Genomic DNA, 20,193 nt, shown 5'->3' with positions numbered 1-20,193 from the left:
TGGTCTGAGAGCCTTCTAGGTAGCTCTGCTGCTCTCTGCTTCTAGGGAGCTGGGCTTGTCTGAGAGTGTCTTCCACCAGTCCTTACTTATGTATTCTTATATATATTCTTATGTGTGTATGAGGGAATGTGTGAGTGCGTGAGTGTGTGAGGGGAATGTGTGCGTGTGTGAGGGAATGTGTGTGTGTCAGTGAGTGAATGAGCAGGATGGGTGTGCAGGTCAGTGGGTAGGCGGTTGCACAGCAACCTACAAGAAATCACTCTGTGATTCCGTGTCTCCTGGGACCACATGCGGAAGCTATGATCCTGTGCGACGACACCTGGAGGTCAGACCTCTGGATTCACCTGACCTCCATGCTGGACAGACCAACTCAAACCCTTTCCATGGCTCCAGGCTTCCCGCTTCATTCCATGCACTTTCACGGGTGGTTCCTTAAAAGTTGCTATGTTGATGGGGGTGAGGTGAAGGGACATTTAAGAGGAGAGCCCCAGTAAGATGGAGTTAGGTCACGGCAGTGCTGCCACTCGGAATGGATTAATGCTGGTCTCACCGGAGTGGGCCGGGTCTCAGGGGACTGGACTCATTCCTGTAGGAATGAGTTATTGCAGAGTGAGGACTGGAGCTAAGCTGGGAGTGAGACAAACCTCTTTTCTTTACAAAATGCCCAGACCCTCTCTGTACTGAAAAGCTTCCCCAATCTCCTCCCTGGTAGCTGCTCACTGGGAGAGCTCAGCCAGGCTGGTCACTGAGTATGCCCACATGTCCACAGCCTGAATTCTGAACCCAGATGATAGCACAGCCCTCCCCAAGGTTCCTGGGCCCACACTTACCCCGGGACTCCCTAAAAAGGATGGCTGGAAAACCAAAGATGGCAAGGTATAGCGGTACTTGCCCAGAATGCTAGGACTTTGGAGGCCAGGGTGAGAGGGTTACAAGTTTGAGGCCAGCCTGGGTTTCATAATGAAAACAGTCTTAATAAATAAATAAGCAAACAAATAAGTGGGTGAGTGAAAGAAAAGAAAGCCAACTTAAGATAAATGGGTCACTCTCATATTTTTGGTGGTGAGCCTAGCCTTTAACAGCTGAGCCGCCTCTCCAGCCGTGTTAAAACCCTCCAGTCACTTCTGTGCCACCAAGCTCTTGTCTGTCATTGGTCTTCTGCACCCCTTACTCCCCCCACAGTAGGCTCACCACTATTTTGTCATCTGCTCGTGCCTGGAATGTTCTAGACCCAGAATGTTCTCTTGCCCTCTGCTTCCTTCTAGGTCTTTGCTCAAATTCCCCCACCCACCCCATGTGGCTTCTCTGCCAACCCTGTCCAACATCATGAACCCCTCCTCACAGATTCGGTCTTAGCACCACCTCTCTGGAGCGCTAATACTGACCAACACTTCCTTACTCTGTCCCTCTTCACTCACAGGCAGAATGGGGGTGACTGGGGTGACTGAGGTGACTGAGGAGGGGACAGCATTTACCTTGCTTACCACACTCTACCCAGAGGTCTGAGGGTGTGCTGAGTGACGTTGAACTGCGTGACGGTATCCAAGGCCTGGGGACCCCTCTGAGGAGAGTCAGAGAAGTTAAGGCTCTGCATATCACACTGTAAGGGGGAAAGCAGAGCTAGCTAGTGTGGTCTGACTGCAAAGCGTCTCTGCCGGGGGAGCTATATGGCCTTCGGTGAGGAAGCGCAATCCTGCCAGGCTTTGGGCCTGGAGCCTGCTGGGCAAGCTAAGTGTGAAAAATGGGACTGAGTAGAGCATCTGTTAAATGTGATAAGGACCCAGAGCACCGAGGCCTCCTCTGTCAGACACCACAGCTCCCCTCGGCTGTGCTCACAGGGACAGAGAGGGGCTGCTAACGAATACAGTCAGTTCCCTGGAGCAACAAGGTTGAGTGGCAGCTACTCATAGGCGCCATCAAGCCCCAGGTTCCCCTACAGATGACCGAGCTGTAAGAAGCCAGAGCAGGGCTGCTGGCCACCAGCTCCTTCGCCAAAGGGGAGGCTTCCTCCACAGATGCTTGGGCCGAGGATCCAGGGGTACGGGGACACACACACAGCTGCTGCCGGAGGCTACGACAGTGCTTTCCACAGACTCCACAGACTCGGCACTGCAGACCCTCAGCAGGGCAGCACCTGTCTCGATTTCACAGGTTAGGAAACCAGGTGGCATTTGGGGAGCCACACAGCGGATGTTTGGCAGAGCTGACCTAGAGTCTGGGCTTCTTGTCCTACACAGTTTCTCCTTGCCCATCACAACAGCTTTGCCAACACTGGCCAACAGGCTAAAAGCACCTGTGTGGAGTGGCGTCAACACGGAACTCAAATATCAACGCAAGCAACAGAAAAGGGAATGCTGGTAACTCTTCCATCCCTGGGCAGCTGGACAGTGGCGGCTCTTCCTCTGACACAAAATGGGAAACTGAGGCTCATAGAAGATGGCTCCCATCAAAGCCATAGTGTGGAAGTGGGAACCAGGCCCTTCTACCTCATGGCTCCTGGAAATGCAGTGTCCCCTCTGCCCTGCCAGGAGACCACTCTGGACCCCTGTCCTACAGGAATGAGTCAGCTCCTTGTAGCCTGCTTGCTTTTCTTCCTCTGCAGCAGCCTCATTCAGGGTCTGTCCTTAACTCTGTCCTTAACCTAGAGACCACACACTTCCTGTGTGTTATCTCCATGGCTCTGCCAACTACCCTAGTACCTGGCATTGTGGAATCACAGGAAACGCAGAAAGAGTGAGTGAATGAATGAATGAATGAATGAATGAATGGCTCTATAAAAGATTAGATCCTTCAGGGCTTTTAGAACCCTGGTGGCTTTTCCACTGGGTCCTCAGCCCTCCGGAGGACAGTTCCCAGTGCACTTTGCGTGCAGGCCTCATTGAGAGTTCACCTCCCACATCCACGGAGTTCTGCCTCATGTCTCTCTACCTGGTTCTGCCATCAGTAAGCATGGAGGGAAAATCCGTGGACGGTGGATGGATGCATAAGCAGATGACCAGAAGAAGATGGATGGGATGGTGGAGCGGATGCTGCCCTTGCTGGCAGAACGTTTCAACTTAATTTTTTTCCTCCTTGCAGCAGCAGGTGCTTGAACACTCAAGACGGATGGAGCCAGGAGAGGTAAGGGGCCCCATCACTAGTCCCTTCCAGCAGCCTGCCTCAGACATACTTCTTATTCATCAGTGTCTGCAGACTCTGGAGCAGCCCCTCCCTGCCCAAGACCTTGGGCTCCAGCTGCTGAGGCCATGGGCTGCTCTTTTCACACTGCCTCGGGTACCAGATGCCAGGACCTCTCCAGTGGGAGGTGACCAGCCTTTCTCTAAAACACTCCAGAAAACACACCGAGGAGCCCCTCCACAAGCAAGCAAACCTTCCTCCATGATGAAAACGATAAGCCATGCATGTTGTCCAACCTGCTCAGTCCTCATCCACTAGGCAGGGCTCTTTCACACCTGAAATGTAGCTAAAAGATGATGGACCGAATCATTAATATGCAAATTAAGTGGCTGTGAATTGCTAGCGATAACCGCCTTCGACAATGCATCTGGAATGGATTCACCAGTGGCCCTTCAACCTCATCTTAGCTTCAATTCTTTATGTTGGAGCAGGGAGGCCCCTGGTCCCCAACATCCCCTACCTGGCAACAGTTGTTCACTGTGTACCATCCCCATGACATCCCATAAACCCCACAGGGCCCACGTATCTCTTGCCTTTTATTCCAGCATCTCCCAGAGACCCATATGTACAGACTGTATATACACATATAATATACATCATATATACGTATTCATAATATATATATATATATATATATTCACACGTTCAGACACTCACACATACACCCTTCCTGAAGGGGTATGGTCACCTGGGAGCCTCACTCAGCCCCAACAAAAGGTTCTAGGTTCAGCAGGCAGTGGTGAGGTTCTATGTTTTTTGCTTCAAAAACCAAACAAACAAAAAAAAAAAAAGGCCATATTCTCCAAGTGTGTCCTTCCATTCCCCAAGACCCTAAAACCCCTCCCCAAAACATTCTGAATCTTTGTTTTCAGAGGTTTCCCTCTGCTCTTCCAAGGCCTCAGTGGAGAATCCAGGCCTGTCTTGTGGCCTGTGCAGGTCCCTGGGGGAAACGCAGGTGCTCCCAAAAGGGTCCCAGCATGTCTGCAGTGGTCCAGCTGTCCTGTGACCTCCAGATAGTCAGGGTGGACAGCTATAGGGCCAAGGGCACCTGCCAGATAAGAAGTGTGCTGTCTGTCTGGCTACATGAGGCCGGCCGCCCACTCAGTCCTCCTGAGGCACTGCCAAAATGCCGGTAGCCTTGACCGCCAGAGACAATGGCCACAGAACAGATCTCCTTGCGGTGGGCATCACGGGCACAGGGCCGGCTCCGCACCCAGACATCGGGGTCGTCAGCCATCTCGTAAATGGAGCCATCCTCCTCACTGTGCTCCAGGGCTGAGCCATCGGTGGGTGCTGGCTCCCGCACCGATAGCAGGGGTCCGGGGAGGTGGGCTGTGGAGCGAAGGCGGTATTGAAGCAGGATGCCCTTCTTGCGGGTCAGCTCTCGGGCTGTGTGGCTGTCAGGCGCAGGCACTGGTTCATGAGCCTGCCCGTCCGGCTTATCCTCCTCAGCCTGCGGTCCCTCGGCCTCTTCCTGGTCACTCCGCAGGATGTCAGGGGCCAAGATGCTCATGGCCACAGCCAGGAAGGCCACAGGTCCACAGTGACCATTGAGGGACACCATGCCTTTCCCTGTGAGAAACCGGAGCAAAGGAGAAGGCCCAAAAGACCAGGCATTAAAAAGATACCCAAGTACTTCCAGAGAAGCTTCTGAGTGGGCTGGACATTTTCTTCTGTCACCTATGCTGGCACCTCCCCAGAAGCCCATGAGATCTGTCTACGCCATGCTTCATGGGAGTGACTTTACAGAGCAGGGGCATCGTCCATCTCCAAGGTGAAATGACCTCACTGATGACTTCCCCTTACCTCCACCCAGAAAGCCAAGCCTTGTGACAGGCTCTACAGCTGTTGCATCTGGCCGAGCTCCAGCATCCGCAGTCCATCCTGACTGCATCCTCCAGAGAAACTAGCGCCCAGCTACTCCATGGTCTCGCTCCACTACAGCATCCTCTGCCTGGACCATGGCTGTCCTGGACATTACCTGCCCCATGCATCCCTGTGTCCCACCCCAGCCTGGTGCCTCCTTGCATAGTAGGTTCATTATGAACACAGGACACCCAGAAATCTGGGAGTCTAGAAGAGGACAAAAGTCATGGTTGGCCCAGGGCTGGCTCCTCCCTCTCACCCCTGTGCTCACAAGCCGTGACAGGAGATTGCCGACTTCCCTTTCAGGGCAGAGGCAAAAGGGAGCCTGAACTGTAGTGTCTAAACACCAGGAGTTTTCCCTGACCCTGCCTCCATTCTGCTGGGCCTAGTGTCACAGATGGGAGCAGACTGGCTATCACATCCGCCATGGGCCCATTTTCAAAGCCCACCCTTACTTCTGCCTCTGATGCCCTGTTACGAAGAGGGCCATCAGGGCCCAGCAGAGCTTCTGCCGTTAGTCGGGTGTCTCAGCCATCCCTCCAAGTCTCTGGCCAGTGTGAGCTATTTCACCCAGATCAGGACACTACGGTAGGAGAGCCTGGGATATCATTCCTATGCCCAGGCTAAGGCGAGGGACACAGAGTCTGGACTTTCCCATGAGTCAGTGGGAGTACAGATGTCTGGGCCTAGTTTCCCCATCCCTGAAGCCAAGCCCCAAATCTTACCTGTGATCTTGGGGATGCCTTCCAGTCGGGGCACAGGCAACAGGACAATGACACCCTGATCAGTGCCTACCCAAAGCAGACCCTGGCAGATAAGGAGGCTGGTGACACACAGGTGCTTCTGGCCTGCAGAGAGAGAGGGGCAGTGTGAGCTCAGTGCATCCAGATGAGGGAGCCGCACAGCCCAGGTTTCCCAGTGCTGCAGTCAGAACATGGGGACCCAGTCAGACCTCAGCCTCCATGTGCAAAAGGGACTACTGTGAGGACACAGTGGGGTAATGCCACAGGACACAGTGCCTGGTCCATGTGGGCTTTGTGTGTAGGGGATCGGTTGCCTGGCACACAGGGGCGGTTGGGTGTCCATGTGAAGGCCACACCCAGCAAGCCAGGCTGCATACCAGTGAAAAGCAGGTGAGATAGTGTGCAATGGGTATGGGTAAAGAAGAAGCCAGCCTCAGTGGCATAAAGTGGAAGGGGTCAGGGCAGAGCCTGTGGACAGGCCTGCTGCCAGGTTACTCCAGGCAAATGGGTGGATGGGTAGATGGATGGACAGATGAATAGTTGAGAAGATAGATACACAGAGGAGTGGATGGGTGGATAGAAGGGTACATTGGTCAGTGGGGATAGATTCACAAATGCACAGATAGATGGATTGGTAGATGGATAGACAGGTGGATGTATGAGACTGGGTAGACAGGTAGATGGATAGATGGATGGATGACGGATAGATATTAGATGGATGAGCAGGCAAATAGGTAGACAGACTGGCAAGTGTGCAGATAAATGGACAGATGAATGGATTAACCAGTTGATCAGTGAACAAATGGCAAAAGGATGATGGATGGATGGATGGATGGATGGATGGATGGATGGATGATGGATGGATGCATGATGGATGAGTAGGCGACAGGTAGATAGATTGAAAAGTGTGCAGATAAATGGACAGATGAATGGATTAACCAATTGATCAATGAACAGATGGCAAAAGGATGATGGATGAATGGATAGATTCACAAATGCATAAATGAATTGTTAGATAGATAGAGATAGATAGATAGATAGATAGATAGATAGATAGATAGATAGATAGATAGATAGATAGATAGATAAATGGGCAGATGAGTAGAAGGATGGAAGAGTGAGTAGATGGATGGATGGATGGATAGATGAATGGATGATAGATGGATGAGCAGGAAGATGGATAGACAGATTGACAAGTATGAACAGATATAAATGAACAGATGAATAGATTAACCAGTTGATGGATGGCAGGAAGGATAATGGATGGATGGATGGATGGATGGATGGATGGATGATGGGTAGATGAGTAGATGGGTGGACACACACACACTCACACACAGCTGAGCACAGCTCTGAGACCATACTACAGTCTATGGAGGTGCACAGAGTAGTATTTATAATTAGTTGAAGGCCCTAGACTCCACTGTGCTAAGATCAGCTCCATCCCAGCTACAAATCCCAAAATAACAAGGCCAAGAAAGGGAGCTGTGATTAAGCTGCACCACACATACCTCACCCTCCTTTCCAAAAGCTCCTGAGACTCCAGGACCAACAGGAGATGATGCCCAAAACCCTTGCATCCTCATCCCAACCATAGCAGAAGCTTGACAAATGGAAGGAGGTGAAAACAGAGGCCCAAAGAGATCACAGAGGTGAGAAATGACTTCATCTGCAGGCCTCGTTCTAGGGGCCCTCTCCTCCTTCCGCCTCAAGGAAGAGAGCGAGACACTTCACAAACAGTCCAAAAGAAAAAAATTCTAATGGTGGATAAATATTTGATCATAGAGACTTAACACACAGGGCTCAGCTCACCCCGGCCATCTATCTGGAGATATACAACTTTTAAAAGCCCAGGCTCCCGGAGAACATTTTATTAATGACCTGTCTAGTTAAAAGGAGGAGGGAGTTTAGGTTTAAAAAAAAGAAAAGCATTAATACCAGTCGGGTACCCGAGTGGAAGGAAGGGGAGGGGGAGGAAGTGTGATAAATTTTTAACACACCCTAAAAAAAAAGCCACACTTAGAGGAAGAACAAATTTATTACTAATTATGCAATTATTTCATTTGGTGGTGTGGGGGAGAAAAAAAATACTTAAAAGCCTGTTTTAAATATCTCTAATAAAGAATTTAAAAATCCTGTTCGGCTTTTCTTTCTCCAGGGCACAGTATGGGGTGGACAGGAAGCCACCCACTGCCCTCTGATTCCCATCGCTGTGGCTGACTCCAGCTCAGCTTGGGGGTCAGGGGCTCTCTCAGCTTGGTGCTGCTAGATAGCCAGTGTGGCTAGGCCTAGGGGAAACCTAGGCCTGTGTTAGGGCTCAGACCCAGGAAAGCGCCCTTTCTGCTCACACACAGCTGACACTGACCTAAAAGCTCAGGGTGGGCAAAGAGGCCTTGCAGGAGAGACCTGACAGTAGGCCAGCATGATGGGGACATAAAAGTAACAATGAGGATGTTGAGGAAAATGGCAGTAAATGTCCCTGTCAGGACTGAGACTTCCTATGCTAAGAACTGCAGGGTGATGGATGGGGTGGGGGATATGACCACTGTTTCCAGGCAGAGTGGAGGCTCCAGCACGAATCTGACTCTGAGCTACAGTTCAGCCAGAGTTCTGACTCAACCCTTTGCATCCCTGGAGAAACTGAGGCTAGAGAGGGGATGTGCCCACCACCTGACCAGCAGGGTGACAATGACAAAGTGGCAGGCCAGTCACGCAGCCTCTGGGTCTCTGCCTTGGAAACAACCTCACCCACCCCTGGTGCCTTCCCTTTAAAAGTAATGTGTGGGTTCCTCAGAAATATCAGCCATGGGACCGACCGGAGCTTCACCCCCAGCAGGTCCACAGACCGGCCTCTGACAGCGGAAGCTGCCGCTGCCTCTCACTTTCCTCTGCTGCTACTACACAAGACTCGGAAGATTTTCAAAAGCCCATAAGATTAACCATTTTCTCCATTGTTCCATTATCTTGAAATAATTTAGCTATCAAGATAAATGCATAAGTATTTCTATGATACAGAGAATTTTTTATTGTGTTGTATAATGGATGAAACTGGTCCGTCTTCCCTCCCCTTCCCTTCAGGAAATAGTCAAACGGGAGGAAGGGAGAGGAGAAGGCAGGAAAGAAAAGCACCAGGAACAACACGGGGCTTCTGATGCAGGGGAATAGTGTAGGTGTCCCCATCTCAGCCACGCGAAACACCTCCCTAGATATGGGATTGTACCCTCAGGACTGCACCCCAACATGTAGAGGGACCAGAGCACTCAGAGGCCAAGCCAGAACTCAACCAACTCTGAAGCTGTATGAATGTGTGTGTGTGTGTGAGTGTGTGTGTGTGTTCCCCCCACTCCCCATCATACAGCAGGACTCTGAGCCACCGCATGGCGAGACATATGACCCTGCTGTGGAAACCTAGGGCTGCATCTATAACTTGGGGACCACCTGCAGCTTGAGGGCTTAGAGCACAGTGTGATGCCATCAGCAGAGCCTTGCTCTGCACAGGGCTCCGGCAGACTGACAGCTCTCAGAAGACAGTCATTGCTGCTGCCTGGCTTGCTAATGGCCACCCTACCCCGGGTGATACCATGATTGTCTGGGAGGAAGCAGCAACCAGGACAATGTCAGAGCCATGGCTGGAAATAGGGATCAGGAAGGACAGAGGTCCTCAGACCCCCAAGGTGCTGCCAGCCAGCCTTTCCTGAGTCTGCGAAGGGTTGGTCCTCACAGCTCAGATCAAATCCATCCCCAGCCCGGCCATAGCCCATCTGCCAGGCCCCGGTGACAGCGTTTTCCTGTCCCCAGGGCTTTCCAGCTTCCTAGCTGACACACCCAGCCCTGCCTAAAGTGACTGGGCTGGACAGAATGGTCATCTTTCTCAACCAACCCCAGATCAAGTGGACCAGGAGAGGCTGGGACAGATCAAATGGGACCAGGAGAGGATGGAAGCAGCAGGGGGAGCTGGTGCCTGCAGAAACCATGGGTAGCCCAGAAGCCAGTGGAATGGAGAACAGGCCAGGGCCCCTGGCTCTCCAAAGTAGCCCCTTCATATGGGCAGTGATAGTGGGTAGGGATGGAAGCTAGCTCCACAGAGACTTCAGAAGAGAAGGGTAAGCTGTTGGGGGGTATGAGCCCCAGTGGCAGTCCCTCCCATCTCACCCCCTCATCTCACGGACATCTCTGTAAGAGGAAGTGGAAACACAGTCCCACAGATGACCGGGAGAAACCATCCAATATCTTCACCCTCAAGGTGCCTCCAAACCTGCTGAGTGACAAATGTACAGAGGTGTGCCTCTCTTCAGGAAAGTTCTACAGAACGAGAGAGAATGGGGCCTCCTCTCCTGCCCACAAGCTCTGAGTCAGAATCGGGCTTGGTCAGCCTGAGCACTGGGACAGTGTAGACAGCCTGGATCCCCACACAACATGTGGTTTTAGTATTAGCCCCTGGCACAGGAAAGTCTACCTGGCTTGGAGCCCACCTCCTGAGCACCCAGTCTGCTAGGGTGTGGGACAGGGAGCACAGAGGGTCAGGGGCCGAGATAGTATGGGTCTGAGTATAAATCCCATCTCTGCCACTGCCTGTCACCCATGAACCAGTTTTCAAGGCTTCCGAGGCAGCCCTGGCAACTACACAGCCACCTGTTGTGTACCCATGAGCGTCAGTCCTCCTCATCCCAGCCCCAGCTAGTTGTGCGGCCTTGCCTGGCAGGAGGAAGGTGGTCCTCCTCACCCCAGGCCCCAGGAAGCCAGGCAGCCGTACCTGGCAGGAGGAAGGTGGTCCTGGTGGCAATGTTGATTTCCTGAAGATGCTCCAGAGTCTCGGTGTGGAAGAGGCGGATGGAGGAGCCAGAGGAGAAGGCCATCCAGACACCACTGCCGGCTTTCACCATGTGCGTCACACTCACTGCCTCGTCCTGGTGTGCCTCAAAGCTTTGCTGCATACAGAGGGGATGGAGGGATCAGGCCAAGGCTGCCACCCTGGCCAGCCCCCACTCTCCGGGCTCAACTGTTCCCAGATTCTCGCTGCGCACAAGCTAAGCCAGGCTCTGCCTGAACACCTGTCTGCAGCAGGCCTAAGCCCAGGGTGCTGTGCAGATCAGCCTCTGAGAGGAAGCAGGTTTGCCGTGCTGACGGATCGCAACAGTATAAATGTTCCTAGCAAGATTGACTACTGACAACCAGTGTGACAGCAGGAGAAGAGGGCAAAGATGCATGCTCGGCTCTCGAGTGGAGACCCAACTCCAACACACATGAGGGCTCCTTTCAGGTCCTCGGCTTCCAGCAGGGAAAGATGGAGCCAGCAGCCAACGAAAGCTGAAGCTCTAAGCATAGTCTTGTTTTTGAAACAGGATCTTGCCATATAGCTCTGGCTCATTACGTAGCCCAGGCTGGCCTCCAGCTTATAATTCTCCTACCTCTGACTCCTGAATGCTAGGATCACGGACCACGTCCAACTATGTATATTATTTCAAGTAACCATGGCAACCTGCAGAAGTAGCAGGGAAGGATAAGGGGGCGTGAACCAAATCCTCATCTCTCATAGTGCGATGAGGGCAGTGAAAGTCAAGAAATAACATTCAAAACCAAGAGACCAAGAGCTCTGGAGTGAACGAGAAAGGTGTGTGGATTAAAGACAGAGCGGGGAGTCTTTTCTTCTGAGAAGCAGGACCCGGGGAAGAGCTCAGGCAAAGGGAACTATTCCACACCATTTGATTTCTTCTTCCAGGCATGGGTCTAATTGATCTTAACCAAACAATACAACACAAAAAACGCTTAGATTACGGGCTGGGCAGGTGGCTCAGTCAGTAAGCTGTGTATCTTGCAAGCATGAGGGCCCAAGCTTGATGCCCAGAATCTATGTGTTTTGTTTTCTGTGGTTTTCCCCAAAAGCTATTGCAGTTCTGTGCATTACAATTCCGCCACTGCAGAGGCGGAGACCTGGAACTCACTAGCTACCTGGCAATTTCAAAAACAGTGAGAGGCACCATCTCAAAAGAAAAAAGTAGATAGCACTCGAGGAATGACATCCATAAGTGTCCTCTGGCCTCTGCACAAACATACCCATACAGAGTATGGGTATGCACATGAATGCACACACGCACACAAGTGTATGCACATGCATGCACACACACACTCATGCACGCGCACACACACACGCATGCACCACACAGAACAAGCGTCTGACTCCCAGACAGGCACGGTACGTGGCCTCCACAGAGTGGGGCACCCTTAGGGTGAGGATAAGAAACTGTCTCCTCCCTCAGACTTTGAACTCCCTCTAAGCACTCCTGAGGCACACAGGAGGGTCTGCCTCCCCCTTCTCTCAGCTGCAGCCTCCGCTTCACATGAAGAGGCTTAGAGACTCAGACTTCTGACGAAGCTGACATGGAGCCAGGTCTGGGCCATGCAGTCCAGCAGGAACACAGCAAGCCTATCGCTCAGGCTCTGCTAACCTGGCCAGGCCCTTGGCTCAAGTTACATTTCTTCCAGGAAATCCAGGGGTGGTTCCTTGTTGTCAGGTCTGAATGAAGAAACCCAGCCTTGTTTCTCCAGAGGTGGGGCTAGTCAATACTGGGCCCAGTGGACCCAGCAGACCCATGCCAACATGGAAAGACACAGCACGTGCCAGCGGGGATCACTTGGGGCACCAGGCCATCCACCTGGGCTTCCCTGGATAGTCCTGCTCATGCCAGGAGACCAACTCTTAGAATTTAAGCTGACCTTGGACTCCTAGCTGAGCCTCCTGTGCCCACAGGGAGATAATAGGTGGGGCCAGGGAACACGCCAGCATCATGGGTCCCAGGGAAGCCAAGCCCAGCACCCCAGGGTGAAGGAAGGCAGCAGTGGGGCCAGGCCTCAGTGCCCACTAGGCTCAGTGCCAAGGAGCCACATAACTGCTGAGTTGGTAAACCAAACTTTCCTGGAAGCCAGTCCTAACTACCCAGGAAAGAGTCCAGCCCAGGGGCCTGGTGCACAGCCCTCAGACCATAGGTGCTGGTCCTGCTGAAGGACAAAAAGATCTGCCAGCAGATACCAAGCTCTCCCGGGCAGGTTTGGTGGCAGTGGAAGGAGCACACTAGTCTAAAAAGATGACATGTGACTGAAAGAGACAGTATAGGTGGGAACTTGAGAGTTTTCCCAAGTCCCACCCCTGAAAAGAGGCCAGAGGTGACACCACACAGCAGGCAGCAGTGAGCACAATGCCCCATCCTGATTCTAGCCCCTGCCCCCTTGGAGGGCACCAGGTAGAGCACCAAGGAGGTGGTAGATTTCAGGGAAAGCCTCTCACAGCTACGAAAGCAAGGAATTGGTGAGAGGCGGGTGAGAATTCGTCCCCAACATTCAGGACCCAGATGGAAGAGGCCCAGGGCCAATCGAAACAACGCCAAGCATCAAACTAGTTATGAGGGACTTAGATTGTAGAGTGCTGAGTTTTCCAAAGACTCTAGAGATCTGGGTGCAGAGGCTCATGCCTGTAATCCTGCTACTCAGTAAGCTGAGGCAGGAGGTCCACCAGGAGTTCAAGACTAGTGTGGGCTACGCAGTGAAACACTGGAGAGATAGCTTAGCAGTTAAGGGCCCGCACCGCCCTCGCAGAGGACCCGAGAATCAGTTCCCGGCACCTACATCAGGCAACTCACAACCAACTATAACTCCAGCACCAAGAGATCTGACGCCCTCTTGTGGCCTCTGAGGACGCCTGCACGCACGTGTGCACATGCCCACATTTTAAACATAACGTAGAGGCAGGTTATTGAGTAAACACAGAGCGCTTTCCCCGAGAGGGCAGGGTCTCAGCCTCTCTGTGAGGGGCTTGGCGTGCTCTTCTCTTTGGATATTGGGACAGAAAGAATCCGCCCCACAAGAGTGCCAACGACCCAATGAAGAAGGCATGTGGCATCCTGCATGCCACTGTGTGGGGCCAGCGTGACACAAGGTCTGCCCCTATCCACGGTGCCTACTCCACACCCAGAGACACCCAGCCACGGCCACCCACACTGCTGGTTCCAGGTGAGGGATCCTCTCCGAGGACTGCTGACACAGCCAGTCCTGTAATATTTATGTGCCTCCAGGTGATGCTTCTGCGCCGTTGCCATAAATTCCCAGGGTGACGCACTCAGCACTCCAAGTCATTAGAGCCCGAGATGACGAGAGGGGCTAGGAGGATGGCAGGGTGAAGGGAGCCACCCAGGAAGTGGGAAAGAGCAGCAAGCTGGGCGCCAATGAGGCACGAGATCTCTCCAGAGTCAGGAAGTACTTTCGAGGCACAGAAAAAAAAAAAAAAAACAGACAAATCCAGAAAGCAGAGTAGGCATCCCAGATGCTGAGTGGGGCATGAGTGGACCACATCCCTTTAGCCCACTCGCAGAGGCTCAGAGAAGCTCAGCCCAGGCACTGGATCAAGGTCGCACTCAGGAGCTTCTTATCACCCGCTCCTGCCCAGTCACCATGGACCAGCAGGTGCCGAGAAGCCTAGTCATGGGCCTGGGGATGGATCGCCCACATCCCACCAACACTGCCTCCCTCTCATCCTCGAGGGGAGCCACGGTGGGCACCACCCTTCCACTATCGTTTAAGGCAAAGCACAGGACTGACAGATGTTGTCATGGCTCAGCTGGCCAGCAGACAGATTAGGACCCGAGACGCAGGACTTCTGGCCGAGAGAGCGCTTGTACAAGCTATCCTCATAAAAGTCCCTCGCCTGTCCTAATCTGCTCCATTCTTATCAGCCCTTCACAGCCAGCGCCACAGAAGACTAAAGCAGCGTTTGCAGAGTTGAATTGCTGGGAAAGGGTGAGAAGCCAAGCCCCTAACCCGAGTAGCCACTTCGCTCTGTAGCTGTGACACTTGCTGTCTGGAACCTCAGGACATTCCCATCCTGGGAAAACCAGGGTGGCCGGTCACTCAGAGGAGAAGCAGTGCCCACATTCTGGCTGCTCGATGATCCTGCCTTGCCTGACCTAGCTGAGGTCAAGGGCTCAGCCAGAAAAAGAAAAAAAAAAAAAGAAAAAAGAAAGAAAGCCAATCGTTCATGGCATCCATAAGGCCATGGACAGACCTGTGGAAGAGAAGTAAAGACAGAGCTGCTGGCAGCCTCTGGGGGCTCAGGGAGAGGAAGCCTCCCAGCATGGCTTGTGAGACCAGACCAGTGGCCAGACTGGGCCACCCTGGATGAAGGGCCTACACTCTGCAGAAGCTGACAGCTGGCATGTAGATGGGCCCTATGCATGCATGCCCAGACCCCTGCCACCCACCTGAGAACCCAAGAGGAAGCTGGACAGTGCCCCTTTTCACAGTGACCTGCCATCCCATAGAGGACAGCTGTGATATACACATACAAAAGACCCAGAGGGATACAAGGCATAGGGAATGGCAGGCTATGGCTCTGGAATGAGAGCCATGATAGACCCCATGCTGGGAGTCCCAGAACTGCAGAGGACCTCTCTTCACTTTCTCCCTTAGCTGGCTCTGGCAGCTGAATTGGTAAGGAGCGGCTTGAGTCCAGTGAGTTCTACAACCATCTCTGTCCTCACAAAAGGGAAACTGAGGCACTCAACAGCAGAGAGTAAAGCCAACTAGCCCAGCTCTGAGCCACACTATCTACAATCCAAGCACATCCCAACAAGGTCTAGAGGCCTGTGGAGCACCTCTTACAGAGGCTCCCATGCAGCTTCCTCTAGCCCAGCTGGCAAACTTACAGACAGCCAGACTTGATGCCAAGGGGCCAAGCAGCAGGCTCTGGCCTAACCCTACACAGGAGACTCAGCCCTCCAGACCATCCAGTGATCAAGGCTGAGGGCACACCCAGGACCCAGCTGGCAATGTGGTGCCAACCTCCTAGCTAGGCTAGCCATTCAGTGGACAATGTCTGTGGCTCTTTGTGTGCCTGTCAGATTCTAGGTAGCTCGGAAGTTGCCCCTTGGGTCCCTGACTCCTCTCTTCCCTTGCCACAGGCTCAGGGGCCTAGAGGTGGGCAAGAGCCCAGGAAGGGGAAGACAGGACCCTGGGGAAGGAGAGAAGGTGGATTCAGGGCTTGGTCAGCTACCTGTGCAGTATCATCTGTCCCCTCTCCTGCCCGCTCTCATCTGGCTTCCCCCTCCCAGCCACTCCCTTTCACCTCCAGAAGATGGGTCCCCTTGTCATAACTCCTAACAAGCACGAGGCCAGGGACAGAGTCAGCTCATGACTAACTTTTGGCTCTCTCATGTTCCCTGGAAAGGAGACAGCAGGATCCCAAATAACACCTTCCTCCCCCTCCCCACAAGCCTACTGAAAACCAGTTCTTCTGTTGATCTAACCTAATCCTTGCTGCTGCTGCTGGGAAACTCTCCTTTTGAACTCCTGGGAAGTTCCTGCTATCTTTAGCAAACCAATCTCTCACATTTTGCTCACCAGCTCCTTGTCTATAAGACATGAGAATAATGAAACACACATTAAAAATATATATATTAAGGCAAAACCAGACAGACTTGACTCCACGGAGCCATGTGACTCCAGACCCCACGTGCTCCAGTGACTCAAGCACCCAGCACTCCACTGGGTGGTGCCCAGGTGCTACAAGAACTTGGGGATTCATTTTGCTCTTATGCCAATTTGCATAGCATTACCCGAGAAGCCGAGTGCCTGGGTTTCGTTTTTTCAAATTCCCACCCGTTTTGTGTCATAAATAAGATGGGAGACAGAAAACTAATACAGCCCAGTGATGTATTATTCATGCCGTGTTGAGAGCTGTGACGGATTTACAGCAGCTAATGCATGCAAACGAAGTTTGGGCACTAACATGAAAATTAAGGGTGGGGAGGCATGGGGTGCACAGGGAGGGTCTGAGGGGCTGTGGGGCGTCCAGGAGCCTGGAGAAGTCTCTCCTCTGTCAGGTTGAGTGGCAAAAGGGGTTCGTACTGGTCGGGGCCAGCAGGGGGGGGGAGTGCAGGGCAGGTGCAAGAGCGGGGAGCACTGCAGACTGACGGTGTACACTTGGCTTCCAGAGGGCCTTCATGCTCTCAGGATGGGTGCTTAGGTCCTCGGTCCGCTGGTGTGCTCGCCCCCTCCCAGCCTGAACCTCTACTGGACACCTTGGCACCCAGGACTAACGGGACAAGAGGAGCCGAACAACCCTCCCCTGCATGGCTTCTTTCTGCTTAATCTCATAACTCAGTCCCAAAGTGTCTGTGGACAGCTGTGTTGTGAGAGACAGTGGTGGCCTCCATGGATGTGGAAGAGTCTAAGTGATCTACAGAGGTGGTTCCAGAGGTCAGGGAGCAGGCTTTAATGGGAAAGGGGCACCCAGTGAGCCCCCACGACAGCCCCACGGGTGCTGACCCCAGGGCCAGGCTTCTGAAAGGCATCCAGGGGCTGGGGGTATAGCTCAGGGGTAGGGCACTTGGCTAAGCATGTGTGAGGACTTGGGTCTCATCCCCAGCAAGATTAAAATAGTCTTCCAGGGACACTGGCTGAGCTCTTGGCATCGGGCTGAGGTAGAGCCAGAACCCCTCAAGGCTGGTGTTGAGGCAGGTGTGGGGTGGGGGTGGGGTCCCAGCTAGCGGTTCATACGACTCATGGCCTTGCAAATCTGGCAATGTCCACTTTGCCTTCAGCAGCAGCCACCATATGGGTAGGGTCGACCTCTGCTGGCCAGGAGACCCCCTGACCAGCCCCTTGATTCACTTCCGCCCTTCTCCTGGTGATCTCCCTCTCCCCTCCTCTTTGGTCTCCTCCTTGGACGCTTGGGCTGATCCCTGGTGTCTAAGCCTTGCCTGGCCCAGACTGTCGACCTCCTGTGCAGAAAAGTGTCCGCTGACACATCACCCAGTCCTGCAAGCTGCACCTACCCAGTAGGACCTGCACCTCCATGAAGCCATGCGGCCCCGAGCCTGCCGAACCTGCAATTACGGGAGCCTATGTTTTAGTGGCCTCAGGGACAAGCAGCGAGGAGATGTTTTCAGAAAGTGAATAATGTTCATGTGACCACACCGCTGGGCGACATTTTAAGCTGTTACTGGTGTAGAAGCGACTTGGCTGGATCTGTAGGGCAGAGTAGCCTCCTGGGGAGGTGATGGCCACGTCCAGAACTGAGTGACAGAGATGGAACAGCATGGGGATGTGTCTCTAGGAGAGAGGACAGCAGAGGGCTGTGGGAAGGAAGCACCCTGCTTCAGGGCCTACAGAGGGTAGGTGGGAAAAGAGCACGGGGCCAGCAAGATAGCTGAGAGAATAAAGTCCTTGCCATGCATGGCTACTCTGAGACTGCTGTAAAGTGAGCAGAGAACTGACTATACAGAATTGTTCTCTGGCCTCCACATGCACACTAGGGCCCCTGCCCTAGTAACAATAATAAATTTTAAAAAGAAGTAGGGGATTAGGGAAGAGGAGGAGGAGAAGGAAGAAACAGAGGAAGAAGAAGAGGAAGAAGGAGACAGAGAGATAAACCAGCAGTTGGTTAAAAGCCTTTGCTGCTCTTCCAGAGGACCCAAGTTCCATTCCCAGTACTCACGTCAAACATCCCACAGCTGTCTTAACTCCAGCTCCGGAGGATCTTCTAGCCTCCACGGGCTCCCACACCCACATTATATGCCCATTCAGAGATACACATGAGAAAACAGATTTTAAATTAAATCTTTAAAATACAACAAAAGAAAAGAAAAGGGCTTTCCTCCCAGCTGGTGCCCATCCGCCCACCAAGCTGGTTCATCTCTCAGCAGCATTACACAGATCTAACAACTCAAGAACATCCACAGTCCAGCTCTGTCCCCACCACCCCTCCCTGTCCTGTGAGCAAAAGGCAGAGACCCAGGCCACTCATGAGGGAACAGCCTTGCCCGGTACCCCACCACCCTATCCCGGCAGAGCACACCCGGCTCGCCTCAGGCCTGCTGTCCCCAATTGGTGCTTTTTTTTTTTTTTTAAATTAAGATGCAACAAATCCCTCCACAGCTGGCTCCCCCTCCAGCAACGGCTCGGAATGAACTCCAGACAGACTGGATTAGACTTTGAAGGTGGCGATGCAGATAATGAACACGGAGGCCTCGGTGTTGACACAGGCCCTGGTGAGCCACATTATTATTTAACAGGCCTCTCTTCTGCCTCTGCTAGGATCAAGGAGCCGAACAAGCGATCGGTGGTAAGCATAAAACCCAGAGGCAGTGGTGGGCCAGCTCCATGAGGCCAGGGTTGGACAAGGTCACGACGGAGGCAGGGACCCCAGCCAAGTGGGCTGAAACAGTCCTAAATTCGGGGGCCTCTTCCCACAGATCACCCCACTGCCCTGCCACCTGGTACCAAGCGTGCCTTCAAGCCCCCTGGACCTGGGCCTGACTCCTGCTGCTTTCCTTCCATCTGATACCTGCTCCCCTCTTCTGTCACATGTCACACACACTACCACCCTCACCCAGCCCAGGCCTGAGCCAACCTCCCAGCTCCTGTGTCCCCTCTAGCTAGAGCTGGCACTGCTCCTGCCTCGCTGGTTTCCAGCTTACATCAGTACCTCACCATGCCAGGCAACACCATGGCCATCATCTCTCTCCACAGCAGACTCTAACGCCTCCTGAAGGGCAGAGGCCAGGTCCCGCTCATCTTGGTCCCCTGAGTGCCTTACACCGAGGACTTGAAGATGGGTGACCTCCTCTGCACCCAACACCTGCCACCGCTAGGACTGCCTGTTACCCAGCACCTGCTGTCACCACCAATGAACCAGACGCAGGGTGACCAAGATGCAACCTTGGCCTGGCAGGTGCGACACGGAGAGATACGGGCTCATAATGGGCCCCCCCAGAGTGACATCTGGGTGCCTCCCAGGAGAGACAGGCAGCCCAGGAATGAAGACTCATGAGGCCACTGTCACACCCTGACTGCCTCTTTCTAGCCGTGTAACCTCAAGCAAGTTACATAACCTTCCTCTGCCTCTGTTTCCTCATCTTTTAAGTGGGCACAGCACCCTTATCAGAGGGCAGCTTAGAGATTAAATGGGTTTGTATATGTAAAATACATAAGTCTAGGTCCAACAAAATCCATTGTCACTTCCTGGAGATGGAGATGCCTAGACTAACTCTGGTGCCTTCACCTTGTTCCCCAGCCACGGAGAACCAAGAATCGCCCAGCCAGGTCACCTAGCTTGAGACTCTCACTAGCTGTCTGCAGGTTTCCAGAATGCTCAGCCTCCACGGTCCCTCTCAACCCTGGGGGAGGCAGGTGTTACAGAAGGCCCTCCTGGAAGCCAGCACTGTGTGGGGACCTCGAAGACCGCACAGTTGCTGAGCTCAGGTTCAGCACAACTATATACGGAATGCGTAAACAAACTCCCCCACGACTGGCTAGTCTCGCCAGGGACCCAGAGACAAGCCTGGCGCCTGCTAGACCACAACTGAGTCCGCGGTCATTAGCAGCAGCCAGATGGAACCAGCGCCAGTGCACACCGCCA

The 20,193-nt window shown here is 53.2% G+C and overlaps 1 protein-coding gene across 10 annotated transcripts in view; it reads right to left on the bottom strand.

Annotated features, from left to right (window-relative positions):
- Positions 1 to 3,695: 3,695 nt before the first annotated feature.
- Positions 3,696 to 20,193, bottom strand: part of Arhgef10l (Rho guanine nucleotide exchange factor 10 like) — a 145,820-nt gene continuing 129,322 nt past the window's right edge. For all 10 annotated transcript variants that reach the window (XM_021628451.1, XM_021628168.1, XM_021628221.2 and 7 more), the window contains 3 exons: positions 10,540 to 10,714; positions 5,769 to 5,891; positions 3,696 to 4,749 (listed from right to left, as the gene is read on the bottom strand). In XM_021628451.1, the coding sequence (XP_021484126.1) occupies positions 4,208 to 4,749; positions 5,769 to 5,891; positions 10,540 to 10,714 (840 nt within the window). In that variant the 3' untranslated portion in view covers positions 3,696 to 4,207. The remainder of the gene's footprint in view (positions 4,750 to 5,768; positions 5,892 to 10,539; positions 10,715 to 20,193) is intronic.

Source organism: Meriones unguiculatus, chromosome 3 (genome assembly GCF_030254825.1).
Source record: "Meriones unguiculatus strain TT.TT164.6M chromosome 3, Bangor_MerUng_6.1, whole genome shotgun sequence".
Lineage (NCBI taxonomy): Eukaryota > Metazoa > Chordata > Mammalia > Rodentia > Muridae > Meriones > Meriones unguiculatus.
Note: the sequence above shows the minus strand (reverse complement) of the source record. Positions and strands in the feature narration are given on the sequence as shown.